Genomic DNA, 21,003 nt, shown 5'->3' with positions numbered 1-21,003 from the left:
AAGATCAGTTTTTAATGGTTAATTAGGAAATTTTATTGAAGGAGACATGGGTTGACAGTGAAGCATTAAAAGACCTACCTGAAAAGTGGGTTGCACCAAACTTTGAAATATTAGTAAAAAAGTAGGTTGATTGATGTAAATCACTGATTATGTTTAGGCTAGAGCTAGATTATACATCACATGAAGAAGAAACTAGAAAGAAAGAAAGAAAGAAAGAATGCTCGTTAACCCTTTAATGCCTCTAGATGGATATTGTATGAGCTGAACAATGCCTCTAGGTGGATGTTTACATTTCAAGTTTCATTCCTTTATTTCAATGCCACTTGTAGATTTGTTACAAGTTGCTGAATATTAGTGATGGGTGATGTAAATGGTTAATGTGACGTCACAGTTGAGGGTATGATTGATGGCCACGGAGTATTTGGTGTTGTGAATAAGAATGTTGAACAACTTGTGGAGTTGTATGGTGAAAAAGGACTGGAGACCTGGAAAACTTAGTTTGAAAAGTGGGATTTGTGTACATATGCTTGGGTGAACAGGAGAGATGGGACAGGGGTATAATTTGATGATATACTAATTGAGAAGTGTGAGATACTTTTGGATATAGTTTTCTGAGAGGGTCAGCTTGTGGGATGTCTAATCATTACGTGGTGGAGGTGAGGGTGAAGGTTTGTTGAGGCTTTGAGGAAAGAGGAAATTTATGTGGGTGGGAGGAGGGTTGTGAAAGTGATTGAGATGGGAAAAAACCTTGTTATAAGATATACCAAGAGAGATTGAGTGTAGAATGGCAAAATATGAGAGTAAATGAAGCTTGGGAATGGGTGAGAAATGGGAGGTATTTAGGTAAGCATTGCTTATTTGTGTGAGAGGGGTGTATGGCTCTTGGAATGTGGTAAGTGGACAGGTGAGGAAGGCAAGTGGATGGTGAGATGAGGAAGTTGAATGGCAAATAAAGGAAAACTGAGAGGTGTATGTGTATTCTTTGCTGGGAAGGCGTTTAAGTTGTTATTCTCCAGAGTGCACGCAAAGTTTATCTTGTTAATATCCTTGGCCATACTGAATCACCCTGCAGTGAAGAATGGAGTTTTCTGGCAATATATTACATGGTAAACCATCCAGTTTGTTTCAGTTTCAGAAAATTGAATAAGGAATATGTTTGCTTCTCTCTTATAGGATAGTATTATAAGTGTACCACGTACTTTTGGAGGTAAGAGCAGCAGCCTGAGTAGTGAGGAGATGGCTTATGTACGTGTCATCTGCCAGTATAATGAAGAGGTTCTCCAAGGTGGAATACGACCAAACTTGGCTGAATCTCTTACTAATGCTGTATCTTCTGTGGGTAATCAGGTTAGTTGAATAACGTATTCCTTTTATTGTAACACACCTCCTCATTACAGTCAAGTCATGATTAGGGAATATTGTTTTTTCTTTCTTCACTCTTGATTGCCATTTCCTGTGTTAGCGAGGTAGCTCAAGGAACAGACAAAGAAAGGTTGCATGTGCTTACATCCATTCTCTGTCATGTGTCATGCACTGACACCAGAGCCGAGCCCACTCTCTACAGCAGGGCCCTACAGACCTCTCCATGGCTTACCCTGGATGCTTTGTATACCCTGGTTCGGTCCATTGTTGGCGTATCGACCTCATGTACCATATTGTTCTGGTTCACTCCATCCCATGCATGCTTTTCACCCTTGTGCATGCTCAGGCCCTGATTGCCCAAAATCATTTTTACTTTGTCCTTCCATCTCCAAGTTGGTCTCTTATTCTCTCCTGTTCTGACACATATCCTCTTTGTCAATCTTTTCTCACTTGGTTTCTCTAAGTGTCTGAACCATTTCAGCACATTCTCCTCAGCTCTCTCAACCAATTACCAATTTCTTTTTATTGCCATATCTGTCTTACCCTGTCATTACTTATTTAATCAAACCACCTCACACCACATATTGCTCTCATTCATTTAATTTCCAACACACCCACCTTTCGCTGCACAGTCTTATCTATAGCCCATGACTTGCATCTATATTATAATGTTGGGTCAACTATACCTTAAAACATAGCTAGTTTTACCTTCCCAGATAATGATGTCTCTTTTCACACATTCTTCAGTTCTTCCAGAACCTTCACCCACCTCAACCACCCTATGACTCACTTTTGCTTCCATGGTTCCATTTTCTGCCATGGCCATGGAGTTATCAAAGTCTTTTTTTATAGATATGTGAAATACTGTAGGTAGGAGTCAGGGTGGCCATCGATGGCTATGAAGGTATTGCTTTTTTTCACATTCTTACTGCCATGCAAATAATATTTTCTGGTATTGTGATGATTTATGCATTTTTAATTTGATTATGCTGTTTCACCTTTCCCTAATTACCCCAATTATCATTAATATATGCTGAAAACACTCAGATTCGCATGGCCAGTTGGGCCATATTTCTGAATATGTAGTTGCTTGTTAATTCAGGCATTGGATAAGAACTTACTGGAGAGAATGGTGTAGATGAGAAATAAGAAAAATACAACATAGCCAAGCATTTTATTGAGTATTTGTGGAATATTTGGAACTGAAGGTGATCACTGTATTTTCTGAATATGTAAATTGTTTTTATTCATGCATTAAGTAAGAACTTCTCCCCAACATTCATTCCTTACATAATGACCCTTCCTCCCACACACACACACACACTCACACACACACACACACACACACACACACACACACACACACACACACACACACACACATATTGTTATTGATAATGATACCTTTCCTGAAATGTTTATGGTACTTCCCCAACAGGTTATAACAGATTTATGGGCTCTAGTGCAGTGCTTGAGTGAAGTGCCAGTGAGTATAGGTGGTGATGCAGCTCAAGCACGGGCCTCTCCCAGGGTTCAGGCTGCTCTTGTAAAGCAGGCTCGCAATCATCTAGAGAAATCGTGAGTGTGAATCTTTATTAGTATACACTTTATACATTAATAACTTCAATCAGGTAATTGAAAGGTAATAAGATATGTAGTTTGGTGATCTTCATTGTATGTTAATAGTTAAAAGATGGATTAAAATGTAAGATGCACCATGAAAGAGAGCATTTTGGGTGTCGAATATTAAAAAGAAAGATGATTCATCTTATAGGAGTTGTCAGTTGGAACATTAGGTAGTAGCCTCTGAAAACACTGCACTAGAATTGTCCTTTGCCAGTGGCCTTGTAAGGGTGAGGCACTAAAGGCTAAGAAGTGGCACTGGAGTTCCCTAGTTATGGAGATTCTATTGCTGTGGCCACCCCCTTGAGCGAGTTCCAGTTGGAACAGGTGTAAGAGATATAGAGAGATAGATAGATAGACTCATCATAATTACTATATTTTTTTTCTTAGTTTTTGATATTTGCTCTTTTCATCATGATCATATGCCCATTATTATTTCACTTTTATATATCACTGTCTTAAACATCTTGGATAGTGCATTGTTGCTATGTACATGTGACATTGCTCTGATGATATTCTTGGGTGAGAAGCTCCAGATCTGGTGTTTGAGTTGAGGATAGCTTTTGATAGGAGGAATATGAGACTTAATGTGAACAGAAGTATGCAAAGGAAGCTAGGGGATGAGACAGGATGGTTTAAGTTTAAGTTTGAATAGGGAGAATTTGAGGGAAAGTGGTGTGCTCTAAGATACCTGACCGTGGAGTTGGCAGTGAATGAAACTAAAGTGTCTTTGGATGGTAAGGGGGTTAAAGTCCTGGATGCATAGAGGATTCCGTGTGTCGACAAAGATGGTTGTATTTGAGGGCCCTGAATGGAAAAAAGTGGAAAAAGGTTAATGTGTTGAAAATGAAATGCCCAGGGACTAATTTGTGGTGTGAGGCAGGTTAATCATGTAATGAATGAGAGCATAAGAGAGAGTTGTGGTAGGTAGTAAGCATAGTTTGGCAGAGAAAGCTGACCAGGGTGCACTCAAATGGTTCGGATATATGGAAGGGATGAGTAAAGAGAGACTAAGAGTACATACACATTACACATTAGAATTGGAGAGAGCAAGGGAAGGAAAGACTGAGAAAGATATGGAGGAATGCAGTGAAAGAAACGTTGTGGGTGTGATAGGTGTGCCATCCGGGATAATGAGAGGTATGCTTGTGTTAATAGGAGTGATTTGGTATTTGGAGATGATGATCTGTCTGTGGGCCAGACAAGGGCACCTAAATTGGTTAGTGGAAACCTTGGAATGGTATGTGGGGTTTGGCTATGGATTATGTGCTTTTGTTTCAGTGCTTTGTTCTTGATAGCTAGGGACTGGATGTGAGTAAGCGAGGCTGTTTTGTTTGTCTGACCCTGGTGCTGTCCCACTGAGACAGGAAACGGTGAGAAAGTATGAAAAAGTTAATGTTTTTAGGAAGTACAATGAATGCATACATCTGATATTGATAGTGGTTAGGCATTTGTAGGCATGCCTTAGCAGGTAACGGCTCAACAAATCCATAAATATCAACTTCTCTATGTAAGTCTCCTGTATCACTGATGTGGTGAGTGTTGATTTGAGCTTATCATTCCTGGATTTTGAATACTTTATTTTCAGTTTTATTTTATATCTTATGCACTTTTTTAATGTTTATGTTGTAATTGATATCATAAAACATGCATTATCTATTGAAATACTTTAATAGTTGCCCCCTGCCATCTCTCCTCCAGCCATTGTTATTTATCACACATGTTAACCCTTTTGCACTTGTGAACCTCTCCACGTTTTTGTTACTTTTACCTCATTTGTTCCTGTCTCTCATTTTCCTTCAACTCTGACTCTGTTTGACTTGTTTCGCAATACAGATAATTCTTCTTATTCTGGTAAATGCATTCTTGAAAAAATTACATGCTAAAACTAGCAACTATCATCAATAGCCAAACCCTGCAGACTGTATGGTGGTTTACCATAGACCTTTCCCTTGCTGTAAGGCCTCCTTCACCAACCTGGTCTTAAACTGATTTTCAGCTGTTAATGTTAATTCATGTTTTTCATTATTTTTGTGACTATAGATGTGTAATTATTCATATATAGAATTATGAATACATAGACTTAATTTTGACCTGCTGAAAAGCTGTGATAATTCCTGGCTAATAGCTAGCATACACTTGTAAGTGTTGATGATGCCCTTGCTGCATAGGTAATTTAAATTTTCTTTGTATCATAGAGGCAAGCTGTGACACGAGCCAGGAACACTAGCATCTTTAGCTCACCATATTTAGTTTCAAAGAGGCTGTATGGCTGAAACTTTATTTTTACTTTCAGTTGTACTTAACACATTTTCTATCTTGATAGATATGTTTTGGGTTATTTAGATAAATTCTATTGTTTCCATCGATGTTTATGGAGCTATATATATACATATTCAGTTTTTAATGCTAAGGCTTCTTGAATAGTATTTAAATTTTATTTTTTCCATCGAAGTTTATGGAGCTATATATACATATTCACAGTTTTTAATGCTAGGGCTTCTTAATTGTATTGATTTTGTTGAGATTCTTTTTATTGTTGAGATTCTTTTTATGTTTTATGTTTTAAGATTCTCCTTAAGTTGTAAGAATAAGAATTTAGAAAAGGTTAAATGCATGTTTTACTAAACATGATTATATGATTTTGTGACAGAAACTTTTCACCATTTACAGATAGCCAGCTTATGTAATCTACCATTTCTTGCTTTCTAGATTCTTTAATACATTTACTCTTTTCCTCATTCTTAGTTATGCTAACCACATGAAACGTATGGTGTACTCCCACCTTGAGCGTGCACAGTTAGGTGGAGTGCCAGGCCTGGTGCCTCTAGTACGTGGATATCTAGAAGTAGTTTTACCACCTCAAGATATATCCAATCTAGAAGATGGCCAAGCTCAAAGTGTACCAGTGTGGCCACTCATCTTCTGCTGCATGAGAGCTGGAGGAAGCAAGGCTGCATGCCAAGCTGTCGCAGAAAACAGGTATTGTATTTACACCATCTAGTGTTCAGTGTAAACAGTTCATGCCCTGCGTATTTGTTAAGTCGTATTTCAAAATTTAATGACTTTTATGAAATCTTTAGAACAAGACTATAGAAACCATTTGCTAGGCAGCCACTGACCAGGGAGGTATATTACTGGTACTACCTACTTGGGTATTGGGAGGATTAGTGACTGCTGCATAATGAGCCAGGACTACAGTAGTTGTCAGGTTGCACTCCTTCGACTCAGGTGGCTTTCTTTTCTTTTTGCCTCACCCACACGTGGACAGCTGACTTTCTGTCCACAGACATGAAATCTCTTTCTCAAACACATAGCCCTCGACAACACTTAACTCACACAGCTCATTCTTTGTAAGTCGGATGTTTCAGTGGAGAGTGCTATGCACTAGTCCTGCCTTTTGGCAGAATGGTTAGAGCAATAGATAGAGGTAGTTGATAGGAACATTGGAAAAGAGTATTAGGTAGAAATGGTATAAATAGTAGGTTGGAACATTAGTCTGGATCATTAGTTAGACACTAGTTTGACACATTTGGTAGAAGTAGTTAGAAAGAACTTTAGGTAGGAGCCACTGAAAACACTGTACTAGAGTTACCATCTCCCAGTGGCCTGTTAAGGGTGAGGGACTAAAGGCTAAGAAGCGGCTCTGGAGTTCATCAGTTATGGAGACTTGGTTGCAGTGGCCAGCCCTTTGAGGGAGTTCCTAAAGGGAATGGGCATCAGAGATATAGATAAATAGAAGACTGCTTGAGTAACCTATTGCAAGTCACCAAGTATTTAAGACGTATTTGGTTCTTAGTATTTTGTGGTTATGCGTGAGATAGATTTATGTGAAATATTTTATTTCTGTAGGGAAGCAGACATACAATTTTGATCTTTTGAACAATAAATGGTGTAGAGCTGAAGTTATGTCTGTTAGAGCAGTTATTTTTTTTATTAATTGTTGTGTTTTCTTTTCAGTTCTGCATCAGTAGTAGAAATTGTGACAGCTCTGGAACAGTATGAGAAGAGTGATTCAGGTCGTTTGCCACCAGACATGGAGAAAAAATTGAGGATGTCTTATAAGAGGGATGTTAAGAATTCCCCTGACCCTTTCAAGGTATTGAAGATATTCTCCATTTTGCTATTATATTGGAATGCAGTTGATATGTTTTATAGAAAAAATGTTAAAAGGTTTAATGGATAATTATTTCTCCAAATGAATTTCTTTAAGAATAAGAGATTTAACTTGTTTCCTGTTGATGCTTTTTCCTTTAGCTGCTGTCATGCAACAGGATCGCTTTTTTTTTTTTAGTTACTTTCTCAAACTATATGCATATCACGATCTGTAAATCTGTTTGCTCCTCAGGTGGGAGAAGCAGTTAGTTGTAAAATGTTTTTATGTGTTATCATATATGCCTGTTTCCATGTCCAAAGCAGATATCCTTTTTTCTTCACCCAAAGGATTCATTTGCTTATTACCTTCCTCAGTTTTAAACTTGATTATTTTCATGTAATTCATATAGGAATTATGCTTTAAAGGAATTATAGGAATTATTGCTTTACCCTATCATTTTTGGAAACTTTTATGATACATTCATTGTTGTTATTTTACACACCCCTAACATGTCTTTGTTTTCAGAGACATTTTAGTTATATATTTGATAGTGTTTCAGTGTCCTTTTGATAATTAGTTTTTGGATATATTCCTATGAATAGTATTTTGTGGTTTATCTTTGTTATTTTTATGAATTCTTCTATTTATGTTTTCTTATTCTTGGTGAATTTTGCATGCTCACATGGTAACTATTCTTTCTTTTCCTGTGACAAAATGGTGAAGATATTTTGTTACTGTAATAGAAATATGCAGTTACTGGTAAGAATTATGTGTTGAAAAAAGTTTCTTTTTGATAATTTTTTTGATGAGACACTTTTTTATGTGTAATTGAAGATCTTTTGTTTTGCAGCGAGCTGTTTACTGTGTACTGAGCCGCTGTGACCCACATGAAGATCATTCTGATATTGCAGCTACCACAGATGATTATTTATGGCTCAAACTCTGTGTAGTAAGTAACAGTGATATGTAACATTCCAGGAAGATCTGTCTATGTGTAATTGCCCATTAGTAATAATCAGTTTTACAGTATAGGGACAGAATGTCCTGATTTTTTAGATTAATCTCTTGAATTTCCTATAAAACACAGTAGCTTTTAAACTTTCATATACTGCTAGAATTTACAGTTTTGTAACTGTTAATTCCAACTATCCACCACCTTAACACTAAAAAAATAGCAATTCTTCATTTTCTTTCTAACAAGTTCCTCTGTCATTTCATCTTATGAAAAACTGTTTACTGCTGATATTATCCAACTGATTAAGAAACTTGAAGGTTTTAATCAGACTGCCTTTGATTTGTCTCTCTTCAGTGGTTGACAGATGTGTAGCTTTAGTTCCTCATTGTAGCTCAACTGTTCTTTATTTAGATACTATCTGAACAGAAATGGTGAACAGCTTGTAAAGTTGTGTGCTGAAAAAGGATTGTTGTTTGAGAATACCTATTGTAAAAAGAGGGACATACATAAGTATGCATGGAGTAAGAAAGATGGTAAGCAGGCATTATTAGATTACAAGCTAATTGATATTCTTGCATAAGAGAGACTCATGAATGTGATTCTGCTGAGAGTTGCAGCTGGTGGGATATTTAATCTCTGCTTAATGGAGGCAAGGGTGAAGATTTGTAGAGGTTTTTAAAAAGTAGGAAATGATATGGGCGAGAAGAGGGTGATAAAAGTAAGTGAGCTTGGAAAAGTGGCATGTGTGAAGAGATACCAGGAGAAATGGGGTGAGGAATGGCAAAAGGTGAGTAAACAAAGCTAGGGGAGTGGATGAGAAGAGGTGTTTAGAGAAGCAGTTCTGGCAAGTGCAAGAGGAATGCATGGCATGCAGAAGGTGGTTGGTTGTCAGGTGAGAAAGGGTAGTGAATAGTGGGGTGATCAAGTTGCTAAAGAAGACCGCAATTATTCTTAGGAGAGAAAGCTCACCAGTCATGCATTTCATGTATTATATTTAATAATTCTCTTGGAAGGTTTTTGTAAATGAAATTTTTTTCTGTAAATTGTTGGTTAAAGTGGATTTTTTTTTTCAATGTATGGATTGAGGGTTTGTTATTCTTAAATTTGTTCCTTCCCCCCAGGTTGATTGTGATTCCTCTCCATCTGCTTCAACATCCAGCAGCAGTAGTGCTCAGCAGGACATACTCTCTCTCACACAACTGCAGAGTCTTCTGTATGAACAGTATGGTATGAATTAATGTTTTTTTCAAAAGTCAGCTTAGGTACTTCATTTTCATATTCTTTAGAAATTGTAGAAGATACAGAAGCACAGTTTCATTGAATTTGAAGGGCATGAACAAAATTGAGTACATTGTTATGTTTCTGATGTTTCACTAATAGATACTTTTCACAGAAAAGCCAGTTCTGGTTTGTCGACTTTCACTCCGTTTCCTTAAGATATAAATAATTCTAAAGAGCATGACAAGATATGAATAATTTCAAAGAGCATCACATTAGTATTACAGATGGATCTGTGAGTAGCATGATGCTCATCAAAGCTTTCTTTGTATCTATATCTTTGATGCCCGTTCCCTCCAGGAACTCCCTCAAGGGGGTGGCCAAGGTAAAAGAATCTCCATAACTGATGAACTCCAGTGCCACCTCCTAGCTTTTAGTTCCTCACTCTTTACAGGCCACTGTTAGGGGGCAACTCTAGTGCTATACTTCCAGAGGGTCCTACCTAATGTTCCTACTGACTGTTTCTACTTAATGTTCCAACCAACTACTTTTACAAAATGCTCCTGACTAATGTTCCTTCCCACAAGTCCACCTAATACTTCTGCCTAAAGTTCCTACATACTGCTTCTGTCTATTATTGCTCTTACCATTTTGCTAAAAGGTAGGGCTAGTGCATAAGTCTCACAGCTCATCGCTGGAAAAATATGCTTATAAGGAATGACTTTTGTAAGTTAAGTTTTGTCTGGTGTTATGTGTGACAAGTAGAGATTGCATATTTGTTAACAGAATGCCAGGCAGCCCATGTGTGTGTGAGGCAGAAAAAAAGACAGTTACCTGGGTTAGAGGAGTGCATATTGACAAATTGTATATTTGTTAACAGAATGCTAGGCAGCCCACGTGTGTGTGAGGCAGAGAAAAGAGACAGTTACCTGGGTTAGAGGAGTGCATATTGACAACCACTGAAGTGCTGGCTCACTATGCAGCCATCACTAACCCTCCTGATACCCATGTGGGTAGTACTGGTAATATACCTCCCTGGTTGGTGGCTGCCAACCAGTAATTATCTACTTATCACTCACATCAAAGCATGTGTTAATGGAATTTCTTCTAAAAGGAATTTATATCTTTTAAAGCATTTAGACAAAGTATCTAGGTATTAGGCATGGATTTTTTTCCCCCACCTGTAGTCGAGGTCAGTCTTTTACCTGTGAAGCACTGCTATACCCAAAGGAATTGTGATAGCTTCTCATCCTCTTTCTGTTATAGGTTTCTCTGGTCTTGAGCAAAATAGAATTTTTCTGAAACAGTTCTGTAGATCTGTCTTTTCGTATTTTTTCTGAGCTAACACTAGTCTGGTATAGTTGATATGTTCTGAAAAGGTATTTGTTATATTTGATATATGTCTATTGATATTTTTTAGGAAAAAAATTATATTAGGAAAGAAGGAATTGTAGAGTTTGCAAGCTGAGGTCTCCCTGGAGGAGATACATTATGAATAGACCATTGTGAATCTGGGAGTGGGATACTTAATATAGTTGATATGTATACCTCCATTAAACTCTCTGAAAACATTAAGAACAGAGGGGATGTTCTCACTTGGCCCCTTTCTCTGTTCCTTCTTTTAGAAAATTAGAAAATGGAAGGGGAGGATTTCCAGCTTCCTGCTCCCTCCCCTTTCAGTCGCCTTCTACGACACGCAGGGAATACTTCCCACATATTCCCTGCATGTTGTAAAAGGCAACCAAAAGGGGAGGGAGTGGGGGCTGGAAATCCTCTCCTCCAGTTTTTAATTTTCCAAAAGAAGAAACAGAGAAGGAGGCTAAGTGAGGATGTTCTCTCATAAGGTTCGGTCCTTTGTTCTTAACACTACCTCGCTAATGTGGGAAATGGCAAAAATGTATGAAAAAAATTATGTATATATGACCTCGTAGACCATGAGGTAAAATCAAAGCAAGAAATTTTGCTTAAACGCTTTTGTTGATTTCAACTCTTCAAAAGCAAATAGTAATAAATGGCAGATGGATGGAAATATACAGAGACACCAGTAGATGTTAACATGGTAATGAAGCAGGCAGTGAGGGTAGATGGTAATCCAGATGGAGTCAGGACACTCAGATAAGAAAACCCAACCCTGCTTCTCAGGTCACTATGGATGTGTCAGGTCATTAACCTTCTTGCACAAGTCATTGTGAAATAAATGTAGGATGATGTTGCCTGAACTAAATAATCCTCAACTAACATTCATATTCTTACTGTCAGTCAGCTGTATAAGAGCAGATTTAAATACATTTCTATGTATAAAACTTTTTCCCTTTATGAAAGAAGTAGCTCTGGACCAGTTGATATGTTTTCATTCATGTGAGCAAACAGAGCATTAGATTGTTGACCAGTGCATAAAGAATATTTATGTTGACTAACTTGAGATTTTAAGTTTTTACCTGTCTGTTTCAAGTAAAATGAACTACATGCTTTTCAAGGAATTCTGTAAACTATACTATTGTTACTTGAGCTGTTCTTAATCAACATTTTCTTTACAGTGCTCTCATAAGAGAAAACTAATTTTACATCAAATAGCCTAAATTAGTTTTCTCTTGTATTTTAACAGGAGAGAAGGAATTGTAGAGTTTGCAAACTGAGGTAAGGCATTGTTGGACAGATCAGTTTGGCTTGGGAAATGTACATCATTTATTAACTCCAGTATTCAGTTTATTCCTTTATTCTTTCACAGGAGAATCACACTTCAATGCTTGGAATCAGCCACTTCTGTACACATCAGTGAGTTCATTTTTTGTTTTATTGTGGAAATGGTAGGTGGCTATAATGTAGAGCTTTAAAGTATCAAAGTCTTGTTTATCATATTATCTTGGTATTGAAGTTTTTGAAATTGAGATGAAGCATGCAAACAAAGTAAATAAAATTGTTAAACTTGCTTTCTTGAATGATTTTATTGTAGGAAATTCTTGATGAATTTGATTTTTTGTATACTTGCATTGTAATATGAATTTTTGTTAGTATGGCAGTATGTGTTTGTCTGTTAACATTTAAGGATCCATCCTATGCAGTAGCCACACTTGACATGGGTCTCCCTATAAATAAAGAAGCAACTTTTTGAATCATTGATTCAATAGGTTGTCTCGTTCAGTAACTCTGAAGTAACTTGTCTCTTTTGATGATATTGAAAGAAATGTTATTTAGAGTGAGTTTGAATGGAGAGAACATGGAGGAAGTGAGAAGTTTCAGATAGCTGGGAGTGGATATGGATCTGAAGGACTTGAGGTAAGCCATAGTGTTGGTGATAGGTAAAGAACCTGGGCACACTGAGGGATGTGTGGAAAGGTCACTGTCTTTAAGGATAAAGATGATATGCTTGAAGGTATATTACATAGTCCTGCCAGAGTTGTATGTATGTGAGGCATGGTGTGATATCATATGCTTTCAAAGAGAAGCCAGATGTTATTGGAGCACCAGGTGCTTGATTGAAAACTGAGAATAAATATTTACATGCCAGATTAACAATACTTGGGTACAAACTGTTTATGAAGGATCAGTTGCACAAAGCAGGAGGTGTTGTAATTTTTGTTGCAATTAAAGAAAACAAGCTAGTTACGGATGGTCATAATTGTCTTCATTGATATTGGCAGTGACAGTAAAATACTACAGGTTGAACCTCTTTAATTCGGAAACCTAGGGACCTGGCCATTGTTGGACCACAGAAAATGCCGGAAAACAGAACTTGACCCCTAAGGGAACCCTATGTAAACATATGTCCGACCCCTAGTCTTGTCAGCTCATTTCACATACATAGTGCTGTGTTATCAATGGTAGAACAAAGCTTAAAACAGGAAATGATGCAATCATTAATGCATCCAAACGAGGTTTTTATTGTTGCGTCAGGTTACATCAGAAGTACTCCAAGATGAGACTCCTCAATATCTTGGGCAACAGTTTTTCATGGCATATGAAGCTAACTCAGGGTAGATTTCTCAGCATTATACACTTGTTTTGCTGCTAAGTTTTTTGCTGCCACTGACTGTGCAAATTCATCCACAAACTTTTTTGTAGCTTTGTGACGAGTAGTTAATGTAATGAATGACCATAGGTTGGTAGTTGGCTTTGGTTGACTCTTGTTACTATTGTTGTTTATTATCATCAAGGCAGCCATCTTGCACAGCTGCATTGCATCAGTTCCAGCCATGCAGCCAGCTTGTACACTCTCTCCCTGTACATATTGCTGTTGGTTGTTTAAAAGGAAATTGGAGTTTTTATCGATTCTTCAGTATGACCTTACATGACAAGCTTCCGTGTCAACACTATAAGCTTCCACGTCAGCTATACGCTTTTCACTGCACACACTATGTACTATAATTCCGTCCACTTAAGCTTGTGTAACCATCCTTGTGAATATTGAGTCATAATCTGGATTCAGTTCTCTGAAAAACTTTGGCCTGCTTGATAAGCATCTTCCCAGAAATGCTTACACCTTCATTATGTGGGAGCTTAAACCACTTATAAGTGCAGTTTAATTCTGTACTCATATCTCATTTCAAAGTTTTCTGAAACTTTGAACTTTTGTGGCTTTGATTTTCAGCAAAAACTGAATATAAGAAATTAACAGGACTGTTAATCAGCTCGGCTGCAGTGTAAACAGATTTTGGCACCATAGCTCTGCTAACAGTGCTGGCCTGATGGCAGATCCACAAACTAATGGTGGCAGATTCAAAATGTGCCATACCAAGGGAGTTACCGGACCACATAGCACCATATTAGAGAGGTGCAACCTGTAATGCATTTTGGTGCTATATGCAGACTCTTATAATGAAAAGGAAGGCACCATAATGCTGTTTAACAAAACATGTGTTGTAATTGATTGGGAAGTTATCATTGTAGATGACTAGCAAGCCAAGTTTAAGATAGGGTACATTAACTGGTGATCATGTGAGAACTGCACTAATTATATTGTTTGAAGACACTCTTCTAGATCAACTAATCAGCAAATGAACAGAATGCAGAAATATTCTCAACTGGCCCACACCAGCAACAGAAACTTGATTTAACTTTTATGGGTAGTTAAGGCCCTTGTGAATAGTGAAAATATCATTGGAATGTTAGTTAATACATAATTTGAAATTGACAATTAATAGATCGAAGAAGAGCAAACTTTTGAAGAGACAAAATCTGCTGTAGTAACTAGATAAAACTCCATGGTCTTATAGTAATGAGATGTATTTCTTTCTAAAAGCATATTATTTCCTTTGCATGTGCATAAGATTATGAAATAGAAATGAAAATTCTTGCTCATGAGATCTTTACCTTTGTATCATAATTTTATTTTCAGATTCTTCTGCAGACAGGCCAGTTTGAGGCTGCTATTGAATTTCTAAGTCGAAAAGAAGCTTTGAGATGCCATGCTGTCCATGTGGCCCTTGCTCTACATGAAATGAACCTTTTAGCTTTAACACCAGAAGTCCATGCACCAATGTGTATGTATCAATCAAATGCTTCTTGTAATAGTTTATAGGGGAAGAATTGCTGATGGGGAGACATTCCAAACTCATTATTGCAGTATCCACATAGATAATTTATCTGTTAGGGTATAATCTTTATAGCCTTCTGTGATTTTAGTTTCAGGCTGTTAAAGTGAAGAATTTGAATATGCATGATCCTGCATATATTGATTCATCCTGTGGCTTTTGTTTCTGAAACCCAACACTGGTTCTCTGGAGTTATACAAAATAATGATAGTTTTTTCACATGGATTCACATTTCCCCATGTGAGTGAGGTAGCATTAAAAACAGATGATTTGTGTCTTAGAGGAAGAGATCCATGCTTGACTCCTTCTTTTGTTCCTTTTGGTAAAGCAATGCAGCATAGGAGGATTTCCAGCCTCTGCTCCCATAATAATGGTAATAATGATAAGACTATTAATAATGATAAAAATACTTGCCTTCTTTTTTCCTGCATTAGTGAGGTAGTGCCAGGAGGAGATGAAGAAAGGTTGCATTTGTTCACATTCACTTTCTAGCTGTTATTTGCAGTGCACCAAATCCACAGCTCCCTGTCCACAACCAGGCCCAATAGACCTTTCCAGAGTTTCCCCAGACTGCTTCACATACCATGGTTCAGTCCATTTACAGCATTTTGCTGATATTAAGCTACTGCTAGTCTTAATAATAAGAATAAGAATAATGATGAAAATTATAATGATAATGATTACACATGACAGCTAGAGAATGGATGCGAGTGAATGAGACCTTTTCTTCTTTGACTCCTGGTGCTATCTTGCTAATGCAGGAAACAGCTAACAAGTATGAAAGAAAATAGAATAATGATAATGATAACACAGGAAATGGTGATCAAGTATGAAAAAACAATAGTAATAATGATAGTTATGATTTCTTCCTTTTGTGCATTTTTGTTGTTTCCCATATAGTGATGTGTTCCCAGGAACTGATGACAAATGACCTCATTTGCTCACATCCATTCTAGCCTCCTATCTGTAGACCTTTCTGTGGTTTCCCTTGACTGTTTCATATATACATGGATCAGCCCATTAATAGTATTTTGCTTCTGTGTACCACATTGCTCCAATTTTCTTCATCTCATGCATGCATCACAGTCTCCTGCATGTAATTCATTTTATGACTCATATGAAGTGTAATGTACCAGTGTATGTCAGTATTGTCTTTATACCATTTTAGGTTCTTACTGAGATTTTATATTGCATAAGTGATGGACGTTTCAGGTAACTACTGTGACCAGAGTATATATCCATCTTTTTCAGTGCAGCCTTCAAGCTGCAGGGGCCCCTTGTAAGGGGTCCCGGGGTTATGAAACTGAATTGATTCTGCCTCATTTCATAAAGTTAAACTTTTAGACATAAGGTTATATGTGTATATGAGAGGATGGGCCATTCTTCTTCTGTTTCTTGGCACTACCTTGTGGATGTAGGAAACAACGATTATGTATAATATATAGATAAATAATATACAATATTTTGAATGAATTCTTTCCAGTGATTTCTATAAAGAAGCATTTTATACCTTGTATGATTGTGATTGAGTTAGTTAGTTTCTTTCAAATGACTGGAGTACAAGCACATTGGATTTATCATTTTTCTTTTCATCCACTTAGTGTCTCGAGAAGATGGTGATCCTGAAGGAGTGCGACGCTTGAATTTGACTCGTCTTATCCTTCTTTACACCCGTAAATTTGAGGCCACTGATCCATGCGAAGCCCTACACTATTGCTTCTTCCTCAGGTAATCTTTTAAGTTTAGTTACTGTTACTGTGTGATTTATGTGGTGGTTATATATATATATGTATACACATACACACAGATGTGAATGACTTCTCAGAAGGTATGGACTCCTATACTGAAATGTTTGCAAATGATACAAAGGTCATGAGAGAAGTAAAAAGCATGGATGATTGCATCAACTTACAAGGGGACCTTGACAGACTCCAAAGTTGGTCTAATGTTTGTAGAAGTTCAAGCTGAGTAAATGTTGAAAAAAGATGTTGAGTCATAGTGAAAGCAGGCCTCAAGATGATAGTCATCTAGCAGAACATAGCTGTAGAAGACTGAATGTTAGAGAGACTTGTAGGTTGACCTTTGGAGAAAAGTTAAGGAGACCAACTGCTGGCTGAAATACATTAGAATTGTATTCAAGCCCATGGATAAGGAAATATTTAACAAGCTTTTCACATCCTTAATAAGGCCAAAACTAAAATATACTTTTTAAGTTTGGTCACTACACCTAAAGAAGCACAGAGCTAATAGAGAAGGTCCGGAGGACAGCAACAAAGAAGGTATCAGAATCAAGAAAGCAGAGTTACAGGGAAATGCTAGTGGGCTTAAATTTGCCACTTTGGAAGAAAGGAGTGAGGGTTGATCTGATCTTCACCTGTAAGATTTTAAAACAGATTGATGATGTTTACAGTGAACAGTTCATTAAGAAGTGTAGGGATAGAGTTTTTGAATTTTTTTACTGAACCATTTTTCTTAATATTCTGTCTGTACTTAAGTATCATGTGTAATGTGCACTACGCGTGACAGCTAGAGACTGAGTGTGAATGAATGTGGCCTTTGTTTTCTTTTCCTAGCACTACCTCGTGTGCTTGCGGGGGGAGGGGGGGATGCCATTTCACGTGGCGGGGCGGTGTTGGGAATACCTGAGGGCAGCAAGTATGAATATGTACATGTGTATATATGTATTTGTCTTTGTATGCATATGTACTTATACGTTGAAATGTATATGTGCATGTGTGGGCGTGTATGTATATACATGTGTATGTGGGTGGATTGGGCCATTCTTTTGTCTATTTCCTTGTGCTACCTCACTAACACAGGAGACAGGGACAAAGTATAATAGAAAAAAATAATAATTTAAGTCTAGGGGTACCCGTGTTCGTACTACTTTGTAAATTTCACAGAACCCTTCCCCCATAGTTCCCTAGTTTCTGGCTACTGAACTCCATTTCCCAGTCTTTGTTATATCTGTCTATCTTTAGCATCTTACCATTTACCAGTGAATAAAACTTATTTAATTCTGGTACCATCTTTGTTGCTCTTCTTTGAACCCTCTCGTATTTGCTCTTTTTGCTTGAGAATCATATTCTAGTTTTGCTGTTATGAAGGATGTGAAAAATTTGGTGATTACTTCCTTATCCATGAATAAAATTTTTACATTGTGGATAGTTTGTTTTGTTTTCAAGATCAGACTCTGTGGTGACGCTTTAGGGACAGTGGCTACTTGGAAGTCTCTCTCACACAGATTCCCGAAACCTAATATTCACTCTTCACCCATCCTCATTACATTTGCTTGGGTTGAACTTCATTAACCATGTTTCAGACCTGTATTTTTGTATGTTAAGGTTCCCATTGTAACTAAATACAATATCCTACTCTTCACTTCCCTCTTGTCCTTTGTCATATCTGCAAACTTATTCATGTAGTAATCCACTCCCTCTAGCTAGTTATTCACATAAATCAAGAAGAGTAATTGTCCCAGAATAGAACCCAGCAGAACTCCACTGGTGACCTCAGTCCATTTTGAGATGGCTTCTCTGATATGCATCTTTTGGTCCTTTCCACTGAGATCATCTGATGTCCGTCCAACCTCTTAATCAGCTTTGTTTTCAGGCAGTCCACCCATCCTCTTTTTTGTCCAGTGATGAGCTCACTGTCTTTTAGTAATCTATGAGGTTTGTCTTGCTTGACTTTCTTCTTCCTCTAAGCCTTGTTGTCTGTCAATAAGGTAATCTCTTTCCTGTTACCTTACACACCACACTCATTAAGACTGGTTTGTAGTTATTTCCTTTTCCTTGTTTACTCATTTATATACTATATAGGTATGACATTTGCACTTTTTCACTCCCTTAGCTCTATGCTTTTCTTCAGTGTTATCTTGAACAACTGTTCAGTAGGTTTTTTGTCAGTATATGTACAGATCTTCAGCACATTTGGCAAAATTTCATCAGAACAAGGAGTATGTATGGCTCAAAATCCCTGATATTGTGACTTCTGTGTGTGTGTGTGTATGTAGGTATGTATGTATGTATGTGATTTTTGTCCAGTCAATATCTCTGTGTAACTCCCTATTTTTAATTGTATTGATTTTGTGGGGCTCCATCTTTTGGATTTTGCTGTCATACAACTTAAACTTTTGTTAGTTTTAGTATTGACCGTATTGTTAAGCTTATTCCATTTATACTTTATTGACATAATATAATCAATTCTAATAAGTTTTCTTTGACTAAATGATAAAGCTGTATTTAATCTTACAAAGAGACAAAGGTGTATGCTCAGTTCAAACTGAAGTCCTCATTTAAAATCTAGTCTGAATAGAATTAGAAAATTTACATAAAAGACTTTAACAGATCTCTGAAGGGGAAGAATGGTGAGAGCGTGTTCTCAGGCTGCATAAGTCAACTGGTGCTACAATCTCGAGAGTTTGACTTACTGCTTGGACGTTTAGAACCAGATGGTCGTCGGACACCAGGTATCATTGATAAATTTAAGGTAAGGATGAGTTTATCACCATCTTTAAAATGTTAAATTTTAAATGGTTATTGCATAATGATATTTTAACTTCAGGATGTGTGGATCAGATGTTTGCTTTGAAAAATCTCGAAGAATTTGTTTGTGGTATTTGCAGATCTGGCTTTAGGTATGGTTATCAAACTTGAGAAGTTTAGTTTTGTTTTGGCCTATGTAGGATTTGGACAGCTTGCTAAAACTTTCCATATCCATATACTTGAAAGTTATTATAATATTTGCCAACATATAGTTCTTCTCTGTATGCCTAGATCATTTCAACAAACCCGCTTCAGCTCTCAATTATATGCTTAATATCAAACCTCTCTCTTACTCCAATAATCTCTTACTTAACCCTCCTCACACCACATATTGCCCTCAAACTTTTCTTTTCCAACACATTCAGCATCTTCCTTGAGCCCATGCTCTGCATCTGTACATCAATGGGACTACTATATCTTCAAGCATGCCCTTTTTTACAAACCTCACAGATATGTACATTCATAGCATTAATAGAATTGCCTTGGTTAGGCATTGAATTGCTAATGCCATCAACTTAAAAGGATAATTGTGTTGGTGATATACTGCTTATAAAAGGGTAGAAATATATACTCTGTCCTCCATATGTTAATGGGATTGGCTTGAAAAATGTTTTGATAATAAAGAAACATCTTTTATGATTTTATGTGTGTAGAAACCAAATAAAAGGCTTAAATTTCACTTTCAGGTGGATGTGAGTGAAGTGACACAAATGGTAGCACAGGATTCGGAAAAGAAGGGTCTGCATGAAGATGCAGTCAAACTCTATGATCTTGCCAAGGTAGAGTTTACTTATTTAGTACACATTGTAGTTTATAAATGCAGTAGTTTTGAATTTTTACTGTTAAGTAAATGGCACAACATGTGACTGTACTGTTATGCTACAGAAGTTGATGAACATGAATTTAAACATAATCTTAATTGTTTTTAAGTCTGCTAACCAGGCCATGTTGATGTAAAGGGATCTTATAAGATATGGGAAAAATTTTGATAATTGATGGAAAATAAAACTTAGTGCCTAGTTATGTATATACATGTCATCCTGCTGAGGCATGCATTTCTAAAGTTTCATCAAAAGGCATCATCCTTGCTATGCTTGTGTTCAGTGTACCATCAAGGTTACAAATTTTACGTTTGTGCCCATCTATTACGTGTGAAGTCATAGGATGGCATTTTTTTAATAATTGCCCAAGGACTCCATTTTTGAAAAGGTCCCAGAGATACTTCAGGAACTTTTATTCAGAAGTTTCTTAAGCTCCAAGGAAAATGATGGAACTCCTTTGGAGTAGGTAGTTCTTTGATGAGACTCCTCTAGATAATACAACCTCATTAAAGGTAAATTTTCACTTGTGGTTTAACCTAGAGCATGTAGAGTTGAAGCAAACTCGTATATAAAATAATTTTGCTGAAGTGGAAGAATAGTTATCAGAAAGACCTTTGAGTATTAGGTGAGTTTTGGTGTCATTTAGGTTATAAAACTTCTGAATGTGAGCCAGCAGGTATAATAAGGTTTGGTAACATGTTAAGTTTGACCTCCTTTGATACTTGGAACAGTGGCTAGAAGATAGTTAGTTAAAGGATGTGAATGTTTAAAGATTTTTTTAGGGAATAAATGCAACATGTGGAGAACAGTATGAGGATGTTAGAGGTTTATCATAGAGAAAAATGTGGCT

The 21,003-nt window shown here is 37.0% G+C and overlaps 1 protein-coding gene across 3 annotated transcripts in view; it reads left to right on the top strand.

The window, feature by feature from the left end:
- Positions 1–21,003, top strand: part of LOC139762453 (nuclear pore complex protein Nup93-like) — a 78,896-nt gene that overhangs the window by 50,161 nt on the left and 7,732 nt on the right. For all 3 annotated transcript variants that reach the window (XM_071687357.1, XM_071687355.1, XM_071687356.1), the window contains exons 5-15: positions 1,174–1,347; positions 2,801–2,940; positions 5,734–5,967; positions 6,946–7,084; positions 7,932–8,030; positions 9,158–9,263; positions 11,983–12,029; positions 14,590–14,734; positions 16,387–16,513; positions 19,135–19,276; positions 20,019–20,111. In XM_071687357.1, coding sequence (XP_071543458.1) covers positions 1,174–1,347; positions 2,801–2,940; positions 5,734–5,967; positions 6,946–7,084; positions 7,932–8,030; positions 9,158–9,263; positions 11,983–12,029; positions 14,590–14,734; positions 16,387–16,513; positions 19,135–19,276; positions 20,019–20,111 — 1,446 coding nt within the window. The remainder of the gene's footprint in view (positions 1–1,173; positions 1,348–2,800; positions 2,941–5,733; positions 5,968–6,945; positions 7,085–7,931; positions 8,031–9,157; positions 9,264–11,982; positions 12,030–14,589; positions 14,735–16,386; positions 16,514–19,134; positions 19,277–20,018; positions 20,112–21,003) is intronic.

Source organism: Panulirus ornatus, chromosome 43, assembly GCF_036320965.1.
Source record: "Panulirus ornatus isolate Po-2019 chromosome 43, ASM3632096v1, whole genome shotgun sequence".
Taxonomy (NCBI): domain Eukaryota; kingdom Metazoa; phylum Arthropoda; class Malacostraca; order Decapoda; family Palinuridae; genus Panulirus; species Panulirus ornatus.
The sequence above is the reverse complement of the archived record's forward strand: the minus strand, read 5'-3'. Positions and strand labels throughout refer to the sequence as shown.